We start from the raw sequence: 19,166 nt of genomic DNA on the forward strand, positions 1-19,166 counted from the left end.
CAGCGGCGTCAACGACGAGGTCCGTATGATGGTTCCTCGGTGCCGCCACCCTGCGACCATACACAGGGAAACCCTTCCCTCCCACCTCCTGGAGACGGGTGTTGGGTTCGGCCGGCACGGGCCTTCTGGGCCGGTTGTGCCGGGGGATTTCTCGTCTGCCCTGGGCCGTGACTCGGGGCCCAGTGCGCCACCCCTGATGGTCCTTCAGCCTGCTAAGTGAGCTCTTGCTCGGCCGGACGGATCCCAGTCGGCCATTAGGGCACCAGCTCCCGTCGGGGGTGGCTGCTTCTGCTCACTCCTCTCCCCACCAACGCTGCAACTCCTCCCCCGTTTGCTACGCCCCTCCTCCCTGCTCTGCCCGGGCCCTCGGCCCAAGCGGCGGGTGGACGGACGTGAGGCTCGCCGGATGGATGAGCCATGGCGTCCTTCCCCTAACGCTGAACGATGGGAGGCGGAGCTCCGCTCCACCATGCTCAAAGGCAAGAGCCCGGCTGCCGAGGCCGAACCAACCAGGCGCGACGAGCACTCCCAGGATTGGTCGCCCTACCATCAGCGTGGTCGCGGCCGCGATCGGGATTGCCGTTCCTCGCCCCGCCTTTCTCGGTCGCCGGCCCGGTCTGGTCGCACCGAGCAATCCCCACCTTGGTGTTACAATCCACCATAGCGACATGCTCAATTTCCCGCACCGGCCCCCAACAACCGCAATACCAGGGAAGCATTTGCAGAAGAAGAAAGCCGGCCAGCGCCCCGGCGGTGCGGCTGGGCAAGCATCCTCGGTCACCAACCCCCACCAGCACCCACAACCGTGGCTGCTGCTCCTCCGGGGGCTACGCCCGTGGTGTGTTTCAACTGTGGCGAGGAGGGGCATTGCCAAGTGGAGTGCAAGCAACCCCCGACGTGCTTCAAATGCAAGAGGATGGACCATCCGACATTGCTTTGCCCAGACCAGTCGACGGAGGGGAGCTCATGCTCTTTGGCTATGCCCTGGATGATTTGGGCTTCCTCCAGATGGACTTGTCGGAGCCGGCGGCTACACCCTCCCTGACCGCCCTCGTCTCGGTCTTGGGGGGTAAGACGGCCTCTCCGGCGATCATCATGGACGAGCTTCGACACCTCTTCCGTCCGGATTGGGATTGGGAGGTGACTCCGATCTCCGATCACGATTTCACGGCAGTGTACCCGGACCTGGTTAGCCTCCGCTACCACACTCACAGTGCGGAGCTCACCTTGGCGCTCAACAAGAATACTGTCAATATCTCGGTGCCCGAGGTCGATACCTTGGCGGTTGCGACCCTCTCGACGGTGTGGATCCAAATCCGCGGGCTCCCTCCGATTGCCAAGGAGTGTGTCATTCATAACATGTCGAGACTCCTTGGCAAGATTGTCGAGGTGGATGGTCCCTCCCTCGTCCGGGTGCCGGCGGTGCGCGCCAAGGTCAAGACCCCGGACCCTGCAAAGCTACATACTACGATAGGGATGTTCTTCAACGACATCGGCTACGACCTTCACATCTCGGTCGAGGGGGAGAACCGTGCTGCCCCTCTTGGCTCGGATGGTGGTAAAGACCCGGACGGAGATAAGGGGCGTGGGGATGGTGGTGGGGGTGGTGCCGGCCATTGCCACTCCCCCATCACCGAAGTCGCAGCCACTCCCCGAGCTTGGAGGATGATGACGAGGAGTCGCCGAGGATAGGGGTGTCTCTCAAGCATGCCGACACTGAGCACCTCCCCAAGCGGGACATGACGGCGGCACCACCGGTGGAGACCACAGTTGAGGGTGAGGATCTGCAGACCTTCACGGCGATGTTAGAGGAGGCATCGGCCGTCCGGCCAGGCTCTGCATTGGCACTGCTATTCTCCTCTCCGGTTTCTTTGACCGGGGACGAGGGGAGTAGTGATGCCAGCAGCGCGGGGCTTGACGTTTGCCCCCCTCTTCGCCTCGCTTGGCCTCGCCGCTGCCGACTGGTTCTTCGACTCCGGACCCCGGCCCCATGCCTGCGATGCTGGCTAGGGAGCAGGTGGGTCCTGTGGTTCCGGATGGCCCCTCGGCTATCCCGGCTACAACGCGGCCCCCTAGGGCCAAGGGACGGCCCCGGTCCGCGTAATCTCCGGCCACTACGGCGCGGAAGAGTTCGCGACTTGGCTCGGCTTCCAGGTTGGAGGGGGCGTCGCCCAATGCAGTGGAGAAGGCGCTGCGTCGTGCCGCGGCACAAAACCTTGACACAGGTCCATCCAACCCCATTGCTGTTTCGTTCAATACTGATGATGATTGTGATGGTTCTTTCTTGGCTTTGGCGGGTGTCCCTTTGGGTCACCTAGCTAATGTAGCGGCAGACTCCGCGATAGTTTTTCGGGGTGAGAAGGGTCCCGCGCTTGAACAAATTGCGACCATTCGGGCTAAGGAAATACTAGAAGGGTGCCTTGTGGCGGCTCGGGCCTGAGCGGCCTCCTCATCGGAAGAGATCGCTCCTCCCACACCCCGGCCATCTGGCAGGCGGGGACGCACTGACATGGTGCCGGAGGAAATAAGGGGGCAGACGTGGTCTCGAACTGCCCTACTCCAACGTGCGCTCAGTGCATCCACTACCATGGGGTCCAGGGTGGACCCCCCTAAACGAATAGACATGCTTGCCCTGTTTTGGAACCTGCGCTGCTTCGACCATGGTGGCCATCGTAGGGAGTTTATAGAATATATGAGAGAAGAGTCCATTGATGTCGTGGCGATCCAGGAGACGATGAGAACTGAGTTTTCGCTTGCGGAACTTGATCGCCTTAGTCGACACTTGTTTGCATGGCACTGGCTGCCATTTAGTGGAGTGGCGGGACACTCCTGTGGCATCCTTCCGGGAGTGAAGGACGCCACCTTTGAGGTTGGCTCCATGGACCGTGGAGAGTTCTTCGTTAGTATGGAAGTGTGGGAAAGGGCAGTCAACTTCAAGTGGGAAGTGATTGTGGTCTATGGCCCGGTGGACCATGGTCGGTCTGCTGCCTTTCTGGAGGAGCTCCGGGTCAAGATTGGCTTCGCCACCCTCCAGTGTGTTGGAGGGGACTTCAACCTTCTCCGCGCGGCGTCGGATAAGAATAACACCCGTGTTGATCTTTTGGGGATGCAATGCTTTAACGACTGGATTGCGGATCTGGGCCTCCGTGAGTTAGACAGGGTTGGGGCACGCTACACTTGGACTAATAGACAGGTGTCCCCAACCCAAAGTGTCTTCAATCGGGTGTTTATGTCACCCGAGTGGGAACTTCGGTTCCCATTAGCTACATTGCAAGCGATTACATGCATTGGATTCGACCATGTCCCCCTCCTTCTATCCTCGAAGGATGAACGGCCATGCCCCCCGCCGCGGTTTTGATTCGAGACCTTCTGGTTACGCCAACCCAGTTTCGTTGCGGTGGCCAAAGAGCATTGGGTGGCGGCCAAAGAAGAACCACACCGAGCTATGTCCACGGTGGATGAGTGATACCACCTAGCTAAATGCTCCAGACAATTCCTGAAAGGCTGGGGTGCCAACGTAGGCCGCGACATTAGGGTCCAGAAGGGTGCCCTACTCGTGGAGATTCAGGCCCTCGACCTACGTGCAGATGGTGGTGGCCTATCTTTGGACGAGTGGGCCAACGATACAGCCTCGAAGATACTCTAACGGGCATCTACGCCAAGGAGGAATAATATTGGTGACAACGGGGATCCAGGAACTGAATTCTATTTGGCGATGCAAACACAACATACTTTCAGGCTATTGCTAATGGCCATTGTAGACGATGTACCATCTCCCTGTTGTGGGATGGGGATTAGATGCTGCAGGATCCGGACGAGATTCGGAGCCATGTAGATGGGTTTTACAAGGCTATTCACCGAACGACCTAGGGGGGGCTTACCCCAATAGAGAATATTTGGGTGGTGCAACAACAGATTCCCTTGGAGGAGAATAATCCTTGCTTGCGCCCTTCGATGAGGCAGAGGTGGAGACCTTTGTCAAATCAATGAACCCCGCATCGACACCGGGTCCGGATGGTCTACCGGTTCGCTTTTTTCAAGTGTTCTCGCCAACCATCAAGGGGGATATCCTTGCCTTGTTCCTCGAATTCTCTAGAGGAACGTTAGATATGTCGCGCCTGAACTATGGGATTGTCTCACTTATCCCTAAGGTTTCGGGGGCATCGGATATCCGACAGTTCCGCCTGATCACGGTTCTGAACATGATCTTTAGGATTCTGGCCAAAGGGTACGCCACTAGGGCGGCCCTACTTGCCCCCGGATCCATCATCCTAACCAGACAATGTTTGCCAAGGGACGATTTATTTTGGATGGGGTCTTGTCCTACACGAGGTCCTTCACGAGGTCAAAAGGAAACACCTATGGGCGGTTTTCTTTAAGATTGACTTTCATAAGGCATATGATACGGTACATTGGTCCTTTCTTCGGGAGGTGATGTCGAAATGAGGTTTCGACCCCCATTGGATTGCGTGTGTTATGCAGCTCGTATCGAGCGAGCGCACGGCGGTCAATATCAATGGGGAAGTTGGTCCCTATTTCCACACGGCCCAAGGGGTGCGGCAGGGAGATCCCTTGTCACCCTTCCTTTTTAACCTTGTGGTAGACACCCTAGTGGCTATCTTGGACCTAGCAAAGATGGACGGACACATTACGGGTGTTTACCCATGATAACCTACAAGTATAGGGGATCGCAACCGTTTTCGAGGGTAGAGTATTCAACCCAAATTTATAGATTCGACATGAGGGGATCCAAAGAATATTTGTAAGTATTAGCAGTTGAGTTTTCAATTTAACCACACCTGGAGATTAAATATCTGCAACAAAGTGATCAGTAGCACAGTAGTATGATAGTTTGATGGTGATAGCAGTGATAGTAACAGTAACGGTAACAGTAACAACAATAATGATAATTTTGTAGCAGTTGTAACGCTAGCAATAGCAATAGTAACGTAGCAAGAACAATATGTGGAAAACTCGTAGGAATTGGATTGGCGAATTCGTTGGATGATATTCATCATATATCACTCATAACCTAGGGCGACACAGAACTAGCTCTAGTTCATAAATATAATGTAGGCATGTATTCCGTAAATAGTCATACGTGCTTATGGAAAAGAACTTGCATGACATCTTTTGTCCTACCCTCCCGTGGCAGTGGGGTCCATAAGGAAACTAAGGGATATTAAAGCCTTCTTTTAATAGAGAACCGGAACAAAACATTAACACATAGTGAATACATGGACTCCTCAAACTACGGTCATCACCGGAAAGTATCCCAACTATTGTCACTTTGGGGTTTACGGATCATAACACATAATAGGTGCATATGGCTTGCAAGATCGGATCTAGAACATAGATATAATGGTGAAAACATAAACGGTCCAGATCTGAAATCATGGCACTCGGGCCCTAGTGACAAGCATTAAGCATAGCAAAGTCATAGCAACATCAATCTCAGAACATAGTGGATACTAGGGATCAAGCCCTAACAAAACTAACTCGATTACATAATGAATCTCATCCAACTCCTCACCGACCAGTGAGCCTACGAAGGAATTACTCACTCCCGGTGGGGAGCATCATGAAATTGGTGATGGAGGATGGTTGGTGATGGCAAAGACCGAAGGTTCCCCTCTCCGGAGCCCCGAACGGGCTCCAGATCTGGCCTCCCGATGAAGAACATGAGGTGGCGGCGGCTTCGTATCGTAAAACGCGATGAAACTTCCTCTCCTATTCTTTTCTGAAAAAATAGGATTTCATAGCGCCGGAATTAGGGTCAGCGGGCCTCGAGGGCCCCACCACCCACCAGGGCGCTTGGCGCGCCCTGGTGTCTTGTGGGCAGCCAGGCCCCCCCCCCCTCCTGTGGGTCTTGGTTCCAGTATTTTTTATTGCAAAATAATTCTCCAAAAAGTTTCGTTCAAATCCGAGAACTTCTATTTCTGCACAAAAACAACACTATGGTAGTTTTGCTGAAAATAACATTAGTCCGGGTTAGTTTGTTTCAAATCATGCAAATTAGAGTCCAAAACAAGATCAAAAGCATTAGGAAAAGTAGATACGATGGAGACGTATCAGCCCACACCTGGTAGGAGATGGGGGTCTTACCCACCTGTAATACGCGGATGACACAATCCTGATGGTTGAAGGCTCAAACGAGGACATTCAACACCTTAAGTTCCTCATCTTGTGCTTCCAAGAAATGTCGGGATTGACAATAAACTTCGCAAAGAGCGAAGCGATGGTAATAGGCTACTCCGCCGAGGAATCCCTCAGCATAGCGAATCGACTTAATTGTCGATCAGGATCATTCTCAACTACCTATATCGGCTTGCCGGTTAGTGACTCCCGGCTCTAGGAAAAGGACCTCCGCCCGACCTTAGCCAAGGTTCAGCACCGAGTTGAACCATGGCAAGGGTGTTGGCTTTCCAAGGCGGCACGAGTAGTCTTGATGAACTCTTCCATATGATTAGCATGTTGATGTATATGATGGGATTCTATAGCTTACAAGAATCCCTTCACCAGGAGATTGCCAAACACATATCCAGATTCTTCTGGGCAGGACAGGGTGATCGGCAGAAGTATCACATGGTTAAATGGTCTGAGATATGCGAACCAAAAGATCAAGGCGGTCTCGGGGTCATATCATCCAAGCGGATGCACATCGCCTTGCTGTCTAAGTGGTTGTGGCGCATTGAGACCGGTGAAGTGGGTTTGTGGCTCTAGATTATCCGTGCAAAGTATTTGCGTGGGCAACCCCTAGCTTTTGCCCCCAGAGCGGGTGGCTCCCAATTCTGGCAATCAATCATATAGTTGATGCCAGTTCTTCAGATAGGATCTTCGATCTCGGTTGGGTAGGATATGAACACATTGTTCTGGCTGGATCGGTGGTCGGGCGACAGACCGTTCGCGGAACGGTTCTATGCGCTCTTTAGTATGTGTACACGTTTAAATCTCAAGTTCCCAAGAGAAGTGAAGTCATCAACCTAGTATTAGTTTGCCAATCTAAAAGTCAAGTGATACAGGTTGGGATGGGAAGAAAGAACCGATTTCCTCGAATTTGCTTTCGAAAAGGTGTAGCTGCATGGAACAAAATCCACATTACCAGTTCTCAATTATGAGTACATTGCAGGATGAAAGATTATTGTTATCACCTCTGCTCTACCTTTCATGCTAGCTTCCCATCGCTCGAAGTACACTTCCTGTGCACTTCTCACTGCTCAACCACTATCGCTTAATTTCTCTCTTAACTCTTCCACCTACTCCTTTGATGAAAGGAGAAGATTGTTGGATTGATCCCTCGATTTGGACACCGTAGGGAGCTTCTTCAGTCAGCGGTCAAGGAATTCCGGAGTAGGGAGCTTCTTCAGTCAGCGGGCAAGGAATTCGGAGGAGTAGATTCTGGATATCTAGTAGGAATGGGGTGAAGGGTCATGAAATAAATAATCCATTGGAACTCAATACTACTATCAGATCGGTTCCTTCCTCTGCTACGGCTTTGGTTTCATCGTATTGACTACGGAAGGTACGATGTAGGTTCCCACGATTTCTATGAATAAATGACTACGACTAACACAAAAGGGATTCCTGCGACTAACGCTAGAGCAAAGGGAAAGGGCAATGAAGCAGCAATAAACAAATTGAAGAGCTATTAGTATAGCAAGTATTAATTCAACAATTAGTTAGTTTGGGAAGATTGCTTTGCCTGGATTGATGGTGAGCCTGGAAGCCTTGCTTCTCCACTGGGGGCTAACTCCATAAACAAGTTGTTCTATCTCAAAAATCATTTTTGGAATGAATGAGAATTTCATTAGATTTCGCATACAAGGTAATGCATCGTACCTCCGTTAAAGGCTCATTTTCTCCAATCCCTGAATTTCTGCAAAATGAATTGGCATATAGAGAATAGCATTTATCTGTCTGGAGTCCCATGACTCCAAACGAAGTTTTTCTATCAAATCCTGCAAGCTATTGATATCCTTTCCATTACTATGCATTATTTGCTCTATTCTATCTTGATAGCCTGGAAGATTCCCAGGATCCGAAAGACTCCATCCCGAAAAGGCTTTTGCGATCCTAAATAAAATCTTAATGCCCCATTCAAACTGGTATTTAATTTGAGCATCCCCATAATGGCGTCTTTAGCATTACTGTCGAGATCGTCAGCTGTTGGCAGAGCTGGATATTTTTCTTGGATTTGAGCTAGGGTTATAGTCATACTTCTTCGGAAGAGCGCGGCCCCAAGTTGTTGGTTGAATGGATTTGCTTCGGCGGAAGTAGAGTTGAAATCTACTGATGGACAAGGCTGTTGCTCTACGGGCAGTTGTTGCCCCTCAGTAGAGTGAGTCTACTTAGCGAACTGGCAGGACGCGAAGATTGATTGATCAATATGCATATCGAGAGTTGATGGTTGACCGCCGCCCCCCTTATCCTGCCCCGGCCTGGGAGGCAAAGGGGATTGCTATCGTCACCCTTTGTCCCGGTGTGAAGTAGAAAAAGTGACGCATGGTGGGTGCGGCTCTAGCAGACCTTGGGTGCATCGCATTTCGGCGTACCTTCGGCCCACTTGAGAGACAATAGTGGGAGGAGCTGCCGGAGTGCATAGCCCTCCACTCCCCCTCCCTTGAGCATGATGCCATTTCTTGGACTCTTGAGCCGAGCGACACGTTTTCAACCAAATCCCTGTACCACGCATTGTTGGCCACCCCAAGTCTAGCTGAGCTGAACTGACTCTCCTATGGGAGATTAAACTACCGATGAAGATTCACATCTTCTTGTGGCAATGGGTGCGTGGCCGCCTACCCTCGGGTATGGAAGTGCCGAAGAGGAACGACCCCAGTGACGGGCTATGCCCTCTATGTGGGGTGCCGGAGGACTCCAACCATATATTCTTCCGGTGCCCAGCGGCGATCTTTCTTTGGAGTTGTTTCTGGGATGTTGTAGGTGGGATTTGGTGTCATGATAATCTCCCGGACATGTTTTGGGAGATCCTTAGCTTTCCATGCAGGGCGCGCCCATCCCTTTGGGTGGCGATGGGTACCCTCGCCTAGACTTTATGAAATGTGCACAATAAAATCGTGATTGAGCATGTGATTCCATGTCATGGGACTGACGCTATCTACAAAATGTGAGGCTTCTTACAGCTCTAGAGACCGCTTAGCAAGCAGTTCGATCGGGAAAACATCGTCGTCATCATCGCAGGACTTCGCTCCACCGCCGGATCCATTGCGCCCCCGCCCCCTCCACCACCACCTGAGCCGGATTAGCTAGTAGGCTCTTTCATTTTTAGGGGTTTGTTCTGTTGTGCCCCCAACTGAACTTATTCTAGACTCTTGCACTCTTTGCTTTTGCTTTTGTTTGAACCTTGAACCTTGGATCGTTGATGTTGTCGGATGTTGGTGATGTTGGTGCGGTTGCTTTATAATATAAAGCAGGGGAAACCCTTTTTCATCAAATAACATTGGAGGCATCGGGTCAACCCGATGCAGTCAATTTTTTGTATGGAGGTAATGGCTAACATTATCATTAACTTTGATAGCCACACTGCCTCCAGTGACAAAATTTTGCATCCACCGGCGCCATTTCCTGGAGAAGCCCTTCTCACGATCAGTTGAAGAAACAATCATTTGACTTTGTCATAAGCCCTTTCAAAGTCAGTTTTGAATACTACTCTACTCATATTTTTTCGATGCATCTCGTGTACGGTCTCATGAAGGATCACTACTCCATCGTTTATGTTCCTTCCTTGCATGGAAGTTGTTTGAGATGGTCGGACGACATAGTCAGCAACCGTGTTGAGCCTATTAGTAGCTACTTTGGTGAAGATCTTGAAGCCGGCTTTAAGGAGGCATATGGGTCTATATTGTTGGATCCACTCAACCTCCTTACACAACAACCCCGCCAAAATTTGGCCTTGATAGGTCAAGTTGGCCGGCATGATGACAATTGAACAAATCCATTAGGTTAGAATTGATGACAACCCAGAAATTCTGATAGAATTCTGCGGGGAAGCCATCTAGGCCTGGAGTTTTGTTATGTTCCATTTGAAACACTGCAGCTCTCACCTCCTCTTCAGAGAAAGGTACAGTGAGGATACCATTTTCTTCTGTCGTCACTTGTGGAATATCATCTGTTTTGGTCTCATCCAGGGTGAAATTCTCTTCATCCGGAGCCCCGGACAGTGACTTGTATTATTTGGAGATATGATAGTTTAGCTCTGCCTGACCTTTGATCCACTCCTCATCTTGTTGGAGACAAAATACACTTCTTCCTATGCGGACCACTCGCGACCGTTTGAAAGTATTGTGTATCGTTGTCTCCCTCCAAGATGGAAGTCTGCTTTTGATCTTTGGTACCATTTGATTTCCTCTTCTCGCGTTAGACGTGCAATCTTAGGTTGATTTTTTAGATCAATCTCTTGTTGAGACAGGATGCGAGTCTTTGCGATTTTGTGGACATCATCAATAATGATGGAGAGGCTTTTGTTTCCATTTTTGTGCATACCACTCTGTGTTTCGCCCATCTAGATAGGAGCTGCCTTGTGGCCCTTATTTTAAAGTTCCACCTCTGGATCGATGTACAACCAACGGCGAGCCTCTCCATACATTCTTGATTACATATACAAATCCACCCGGGTGCAACCATCCCAATTCAAATTTGAAAGTGTGGCGAACCGATGGGCTCGTAGAGTTAGAATCGAGAATGATGGGTGCATGGTCCTAAAGTGTATCTATACGCTCTAGGGCCCGCACGGTTCTCATAGGAAATTTTAGCTCCCATTCGGTATTCATTAGTACCTTATCGAGTTTTTCGTAGTTATTGGCCCAAATGAATTCCTGCCCCGACATACTGACCTCCTGAAGAGTCAAACTATCGATCACATCATTGAATAGGAAAAGGCCAGTGCGTGTCAAAACGGTCATTATTTTTCTCTTCCCGATATCTAAGTGTGTAAAAGGCCCCCACATAAACAAGTGTTTGCTGGGAATTCCAGCTTACAAATTTGGCTACTTTTAAGATATAGGACAATAACGTTAACTTGCATCCTTTTTTCATCTGATACAGCAAGCAGAACAGAAAATATAACATGACAAAAGAAATCACCATACAAGTTTATCCCAGAGTGTCTGGTGAAATACACAACAGTCAATCAAAGATGACAGTAAGAAGCATCATCAACAACAACATTCAGATGGCCCAGACAGGGGCTCTTCACACATATACTTTGCAAACCACAAGTCCTTTGCTCCAACAAATGCAGTGAATCTGTTCAAGGGGCTTCTTTCACTTGCTCCAATAGTCCTCCAAGTGAATTCACCACTTACTATTCTAACCAATCGTAGTGTCGGCATGCTGCAGGTACATGGTAAAGTACACACATTTACAGCCACAAAAAATAAAAATAAAAATACACACATGTAAAAGTAGATAATCACGCACTCACCTTCATGTAAATCTGCTTGTATCAGAGTCTTGATCACTCAGTCTCATCCTCATCGTATTGCTCCTCCTCCTCGGGCTGAATGTTGCTGGTTTAAGTATTATTTTCCTGGGGTACTTGAGCATTGCTTTCAGCTTCTGGTTGCTCGTCCACTGGCTCGGTGTTGCTGGTTTCAGTATTATTTTCCTGAGGTACTTGAGCATTGCTTTCAGATTCTGGTTGCTCCACCACGGGCTCAATGTTGCTGGTTTCAGTATTATTTTCCTGAGGTACTTGAGCATTGCTTTCAGATTCTTGCTGCTCCACGGGCTGAGTGTTGCTGGTTTCAGTATTATTTTCCTGAGGTTCTGGAGCATTGCTTTCAGATTCTTGCTGCTCCACGGGCTCAGTGTTGCTGGTTTCAGTATTGTTTTCCTGAGACACCTGAGCATTGCTTTCAGATTCTTGCTGCTTCTCAGGCTCAATGTTGCTGGTTTCAGTATTATTTTCCTGAGGTTCTGGAGCGTCGCTTTCAAATTCTTGCTGCTCCATGGGCTCAGTGTTGCTGGTTTCAGTATTATTTTCCTGAGATACCTGAGCATTGCTTTCAGATTCTTGCTGCTCCTCCGTGGACTCAGTGTTACTGGTTTGTACTTGAGCATTGCTTTCACATACTTTACCATTCTTCCACATGCTGCTCTTCTCGATGCCACAGTGGCAAAGCAATGCCCATATGAGGGTTATGAACTCACCTCCTGACTCAAGGTTGTTCTTGTGATCTACTGCATTCCAACTGGGGGCGATGTGCACAAATAAATCAGCCCACACTCCAGCTAGAATCTGCCAACGCATTTCTTTATCCATGGAAATCAGGTCCTTGCCTAAAGTAGCACCTTGCTGCACTATGTTCATGCTCAGCCTCCTATCCACATGGTTTCGTGCAGCATCCTGATTGTTTTCCGCAGCTTCTTGCGCTACTACCATAAGTTTATTATACCAACACCATTTCAAGTTGCAATCATCGGCTTGTTCCTGAGCTTTTTGCAAGGTTTCTAGAAATATCAAGTCTGGTACAACAAAACTATCCGGCAACAGTTCAGGCCGAAAAACCCGCAGATAAGCACAGTACCGTGACAAGCTGGTTGCGGTGTCGTAATTAGTCTTGAGGTCAAGTTGCTTTTGGATTTTATCATCTACAATGCATGGCTTGGAAGGGCGGCAGAGTGTTTTCAGATATGACCAGGCTGAGCTCACAAACCCGGGCTTGGATAAATCAATTTCACCCTCTTTCACCAGCTTGATTTGGCAGAAGCTGGTGGCGATGTGCCACACCAGAATGACCTGAGAGCATGTGTCTAGATCCATGCAGGCCCATTTGTACCTCTGAAAATGGTTGCCTGCGTTAAGTGATGGGATTTCTCTGGGAAGCTGATCATTGTTGAGGCCTATTTTGCCGAGTGCCTGCAGGATTGCTTTCTTTACACATTCGGAGATCTTGATAGGCTCACCACATATTCTGCCATCTAATTTTCTTGCAGTCTTTCCCAGGGTAACTGATTTTGCCTTTTCCCAAAATGATGGGTTGTAAGTACAGGACTGCAGGAAATCATACTGATCGATTTGGCCATCCCATGGGTCAGCAATTTTGGAGACAAATAACAAACTTGTCATACTCTCCGTGAGAGCAATTTTGGAGGCAAAGAACAAACTTATCAGATACTCAGTTGGTGACAATCTCCCAGACCTCCTTGAACGTTGGCGCTGCTCACTCTCCATGCTCTGCTGCACATATTTGCACACAAGGAGTAATCTTGTCCAGTTTGATAGCAGGTAGGTGATGATCTCCCATACCTCCTTGAACATCATGAAGAGGAACACCCAAGTGATGATAACGTCAACATTCCATCCGCCCACCCAGAGCACAACGGTTTCTTCGGTGGGCTCGTAGGCCTTGCGGATGCTGATCGCCAGCCAAAATGCGGCAGCGAAGGTCACCATGGACAGCAAGACGCTGAAGCAGAGAGAAGAAAGACCTTGACAGAAGACCATAGGGTAGAGGGTGTAAAAGTAGTCTCTGACAAATCCAAGCTCCCACTGTAGGATTCTGAATATCCTCTTGGCCTCCATCTTTTCTTGACCAGTAACTTTTGAAATGATTAGACCACATATCTCATCTTTGATATCTTGGTGCAGCGTTGCGTCTTCAAGCCTACAGCGAAGCAGCCTTGACAGTGTGAAGGCCAGGCTCATATCCTTGTATTTGTTGCTCTTGCTGTCGCTGTTGCTGTTGTTGTTGCTGTTGCTGTTGGTGTTGCTGTTGCTGGAGCTCAGCAGATGCCCAGGGCAATCTGAAATCTTATCCAGTGTGATGAGTGATCCAGGATTGACGACATTGAGATGCAGAGTATACCCAGGCCTCTGCAATTTGACCTTCTGACTTGACTCTCCGTAAACCAGGTACATTTGATGGCTGTCCAAGTTTTCGCCCTTTTCACGGTCGCTGCGGCTTTCCTGCATGTACTCCGGGAGGAATTCCGAGCTACGGCCGTGCCACAAGGATTTGATCGCCCTATGATGTGCGAGAAATCTGCACACGCTCCTCAGCACCAGAATGGCCTAGAGTAACCAGAGTGGGTCATTAAACTCCAGGCCGCGTGTGCCATTCAAGACCCCTGCTACTATGAACTTTATCACGTTTGCTGCCTCAGTGAGCTGCCGCTCGCGGTCCGTGATGCCATACCCAGAGAGGTAGCCGAGGCTGGCACGGAGGCTCACCAGCACGATGGACCAGACCGGGAACATCTGATTGCTGAAGCTTGCAGACTGCATGGCCCCTAGAAGATAATACACAATATGATCGGACAGGCCATCAATGATCTGCAGCATGTTGATTGCCATCAAGTTGCGAGACCGGCAGCGGTGAAAGTCCACGATGAACATCACCAGGAACATCATCGTGACTAGTGCCACCAAGAATTCGATGCGGATGAGGACGTACATGTCCTCTTTCAACATGATGAAAATGGATGTGATTACGCCGCGCGCATCCACCATTTTTCCTGACATTCTCGCTCTTGTGTGCAGCAGCCTATACGTCCTGCTAGTGAAGTTACACAGAATGAGGACCAAAGTTGTTTCTTAACCACAATAAATACTGCTTATAAGGTTTAAAAGCGACAAATAGCAAGCCACTGTGTACTATGTGCTCTATCCATCCAGGTGAGCTGAGCGAGGCCAATAAATTTTTCCTTAAGTCGAAACAGTTTTACGTTTGATCAAGTCTACAGAAAAAAATCCCAAACAAATAACCATGAAACTGTAAAAAATAAATATACAGTATGAAAACATACTTTGGTACAGTCTCTAAATTGATCCAAATCAACTCTTAAGCACAGTCTTTTGTAAGCTCTTCATTGCAGTTTTTTTTGTCTTTTCAGTTTATCAGATACGTAACGAGCACCTAAGCAATATGCAGGGGATGGATGGACATACCTCGACGGGAAAGGGGACTATGAGATCCGAGTGAGTTGTTGCTTATCTCCGCAGCGAGCTATTACCAGCTTCAGGCCCTGTTTGGTTCAGCTTTTATCGACGGATTCCGCTGCCGCGCAGCAGAATCTGAACCAAAGGGCGAACCCAGCAGAATCCGATTCCAGAAATCCGCTGCCAAAATCTGAACCAAAAACGAAAGCAGCCCAGGACGTGCTTTCCAAAATCTGATTCCGCCGCGGGCCAAAATCTGAAAAAAGTTGTATCAGCTGGTTTGCCAAATGACCTACATCTTTTTCACATCAGATTTTCCACAGCTATTTTTTCACAACAGATTTTTTACAGCTATTTTTAGAAATCCACAGCCAAACCAAACAGGGCCTCAAGATGATTGATTCATGTTCCTCCGTCAGTCCCTAACTGTACCTACAGTACTGACAAGTCGGCGACCATGGTTAGTCTTGTAACAGATACATGGAAGAAATATGCATATAATTATTGTTCCAAAAATGAAAGAGAGGAAGATGGCCAATGCAGCATGCAAATCATCCTTTCATTTGGCACAAAAACTGAAGAAGCGCGCTACAAGTGCACGGCTACGGAGAAAAGGGAGGAGCCATCTCATACCAGGACTCGGAAGCTATCCATCCATGGCAGAACCTTGTGGTGAACTGGTGGTGAAGAAGCGTAGGTACACGTACCCTAACTATCAGTAAGTATCAGGGTTAGCAGCAATAAATCTACCCCGCAAAAGAAAACACAGCAAAACTTGACTTGGATAGTAATATTGAACTTGACTAGCGCATTGACCGGACACAGGGAATTTTTTATTCATAGATCTTCCAAATTGGCAAGGTTGGCGATAATTAACGTAAAGAAAAGTACTCCCAAGTGTAGATCCCGAAGTCGCATTGCTTATTTGATTCCCCACCTTGTGGCCTGTACAATGCAATTCATCAATTCTCTCGAGGTCAACACACTGTCACCAAAGATAACACGATGTGAATACAGAATTGGTTTGACTTAGCCCCCCGCCCCTCGCGATCGCGCGTCGCCCCCGCGGGCGACCGGCCGCGCCCCCGGCACCTCCTCCCCGAGCCCTCCCTCTTCCCTCCCTTGCCGTTGCTGGCGTCCGGCGCCGAGCCTGGCCAGGGCGGCCGCTGGCCTTTCCCCTTTCGGGTCGCTCTGACGCGGGGCGGAGCGGCGCCGCGTGGTGCTCCTAGGCGGCGGGGTTCTCTGCCGTGGTCGCGGGCGATTTGCTGGGCGGTTGCGCTGCCATTGGTGGCAGGGTGACGCGGCGGCGTGATTTGGCGGTGCCCGCTCGGCCCAGATCTGGGCCCTTTGGGCCCATCTGGGTCTGGGGGGGGGGGGGAGGATCGCGGGTGGGTGCTGGCGGCGCTGGTGACGACCTACTGCAGCGTGGCCGGTGGGACTTTGCGGGCCTAATTTTGGCCTGACCGGGCCAGGGGTGGCCTAGTATGCCCTGCTGCCGCATCCGGATGGCGACCGCGACGGTGCCGGAGGCACGTGCCTCCCGCACAACAGCGGTGGAGGTGGTTCCCTCCCGCACGGCTTCGGTGTTGCTGCTCCCGACGCCTGGTGCTTCTCTCTCCGTCCTCTTGGCCTCGTGGTGGTGATCTCAATGAGGCGGCGTGGGTGGCGTCAAGATTGCGGTGGCGCATGCTGGTCGGCGGCGAGTTGGCTGGTTGGTTTCGGCCCGATTGGGCAGTGGGATTTGGAGTGCGTGGGAAATCCTTGCCGGTTCTTCCGGCTCTGAAGCGGTGACACCTGCGGGTGCCTCCATCCCTTCCTGGAGGGTGTCGGTGGTATCCAGCCCCCACTCCCTTCCGCGTGCTGGGAGAAACCCTAGGACACGTCCGGGTAGCAACGTCATTGGTGTCGCATTCCTTCTTGGAGGTGCTGCTTGGTACGTGGTGGATCGGTGCCTTGGACTGTGGTGGGTCGATTCTGAAGGGTGCAGCGGTGGCAGGTCATCCGTGCTTTGTCGAGCTATCGTTGTTGGCTTTTGTTTCTTCTTCTTTGTTCTTTCTCTTTCTTTTGGGCTTATTGTGCTACTCGCCCCAGCAATTGCTATGTGATCGGTGTTGGTTTCTTTGTAATACAAAGCGGGGGAAACCCTTTCTCGGTAAGATACCACGATGTATGGTACACATATTTGTTGTACTGAAACAATAGCAAACATATAAGTCCTAGAGCATCTACAATCAGACTAAGCAACCACAACACACGCACACACCCAAGGCATGATACATAGGCGCTGAGCGCGGCAAAACCACTCCTAACACTACAAGAGCAACCAGAGTCCTCAATCGTGAACACATGACCGCGAAGAGATGAAGCAGCATACGATGAACCGTGGGCTCCAAGGCGGCGCCTTCAGGAAGGTTACGACACTGGAGCACCGGCACCGCCCGACTCGAGGATCAGAGTTTCCCCTGGAGCAACACGACAGGCAATGAGAGCCGCCGCAACGCCTTCAGGAAGGGAAGGAGCTTTGCCGTCGCTGGTCCGTCCAAAGATCAAACATGTTTTCACCCCGGCCAACACTCACCGTCATCGAACGCCACACCCCAAGCGACTACGCTGCCCACACGGTCATGGCCACCTGGCAACATTGAGCCACTGGTTCTGCCCATGAGCACCGCGCTACCACCACCGGGGCCACCGCCCCGACATCCAAGACCTTGACACCACGACACCCCAGACCTGCTGCTACCCCAACCAAAGAGACGAGTGGAAAGGCCCCACCTTTCGCACCCCTGGGCGGCCCCCAGCACCGAGACCCAATAGGCCAGCCAAAACTGGCCTGCATCGTCCCGTCCTGCTGCTGGGCGCGAGACGATTTCGGTCCTGTTGCCGGTCGCGAGACGAGTTCGGTCCCGCAGCACCGGGCGCGAGACGAGTGATGGACCACACCTGGGAGAGGGCCAACCCTTTGACGAAGGCAGCGTCCGGACGACGAGGAGAGGGATCGAATGCCGACACAGGCTGCTCACCGACGGGTCAACGCCGAAGATGTCCAACCACTGCCGTGAAATGACCCAAACTACCGCCATGAGCCACCACCATGCTGTGGCAGCCCACATCCACGCTGGGACCCCGAGGAGTAGCCCCGAGCCGCCCTGCAGCAAATGCAGCGCGCCGCCGAGGTCGCAACCCGCCCCCACGCCACTTGTCCGCGCCAGATCTTGATCCAGGAGCCGCCGCCACTAGCACGCTAGCCACTTGGACCGGCGAAGCTACAATAGGCCAAGGAGGAGAGTGTCGCGCCGCGAGGACCAATGCCACCGCCAGCCAACCATCCCCGCCTGCCTACGCCCGCCATCCACCGCCATCGACCTGGATCTGGCGTGCAGGACGCGGCTGCACCCGGGCACGCCCCCGCAGCAGATCGACACCACCACCACCCTGCAACGCCGCCAGAGGCCTCGCCGGCCCAGCGCCCCCGCAAGGACGATCCTCCCAAAACACCCTACAGGAATGGGAGGAAAGCCCCTCCACCGCTAGCGCCGCACGGGCTTTGCCCGGCTACGCCCTCTGGCAGCGTGGGGGGGGGGGGGGAGGAGAGGAGGAGGGAGGAGCCTAGGGACGGCGGCGGCGCAAGCTCTCCTGTGGCACACGCGGGGTGCGTCGTGGGAGCTCTATCCTATCCTTTCAGCCTTCTTCTTGTTAATCAACCACTTCTTGCCTTCTTTATCCAAAGGGCTAGTGTCCTGCAACATTATCATGTGTCGCTCGCAAGCCTCAACTTCTCTTTTCCGAGCTCAATTGATTCCATTGCCTTGCCTTTTGAAACTCCCATTTTGCCCATTTCTCTTACTTCTTCATGTCTATCTTCTCCCTCCCAATGTTCAACTTCCCGCATCCCCTCTCGGTCGAACAACATCCGAGAAGAACTTGTACCTCTCCTTCTCCTAGGTTGGAAAAATGTTCGCCCATGTGGCAGACATTTCTCTTGCCGCGACCCTCCCCTCCTCCAACTTGTTTCTCTTGTACCTCTCCTTCACATGTCGGTTCTCTTTGGCATGGTCGCTTGTCCATCTGCCCCTCACTTGGGATTTTTTAGCTCTTCAACGGCAAGTTGCCACTTTAGTTTCCCATTCAATTTCAATTAACAAAGGGCACAAAGTGAATGGCTTGCCCCCATCTAGTAAACTAGAATCACACAAGATAATGAAAAAAGAAGAAGCTAGCAATAGAAATGATGCAATGTGAAGCAAGTCAAACTTACATGGTTATC

General features: G+C 50.9%; 2 protein-coding genes across 2 annotated transcripts; one reads left to right on the forward strand and one right to left on the reverse strand.

Moving 5' to 3' along the window:
• Positions 1 to 290: 290 nt before the first annotated feature.
• Positions 291 to 2,757, forward strand: LOC109738866 (uncharacterized). The gene has a single exon (XM_045227453.2). It carries the CDS (start codon positions 445 to 447, stop codon positions 1,690 to 1,692), a length of 1,248 nt encoding a protein of 415 aa, XP_045083388.1. The 5' UTR covers positions 291 to 444; the 3' UTR covers positions 1,693 to 2,757.
• An 8,247-nt stretch (positions 2,758 to 11,004) lies between these two features.
• Positions 11,005 to 14,742, reverse strand: LOC109738867 (uncharacterized). The gene is made up of 2 exons (XM_020297971.4): positions 11,441 to 14,742; positions 11,005 to 11,349 (listed from the first exon to the last, which is right to left on the reverse strand). Exon 1 carries the CDS (start codon positions 13,931 to 13,933, stop codon positions 11,531 to 11,533), a length of 2,403 nt encoding a protein of 800 aa, XP_020153560.3. The 5' UTR covers positions 13,934 to 14,742; the 3' UTR covers positions 11,005 to 11,349; positions 11,441 to 11,530.
• Positions 14,743 to 19,166: the final 4,424 nt, after the last annotated feature.

Source organism: Aegilops tauschii, chromosome 4, assembly GCF_002575655.3.
Source record: "Aegilops tauschii subsp. strangulata cultivar AL8/78 chromosome 4, Aet v6.0, whole genome shotgun sequence".
Lineage (NCBI taxonomy): Eukaryota > Viridiplantae > Streptophyta > Magnoliopsida > Poales > Poaceae > Aegilops > Aegilops tauschii.

What these genes read in the sequence shown, in the direction of transcription:
- LOC109738866 (XM_045227453.2), top strand. Translation starts at nt 445, where the DNA reads ATGGGAGGCGGAGCTCCGCTCCACCATGCTCAAAGGCAAGAGCCCGGC.
- LOC109738867 (XM_020297971.4), bottom strand. Translation starts at nt 13,933, where the DNA reads ATGCAGGAAAGCCGCAGCGACCGTGAAAAGGGCGAAAACTTGGACAGC.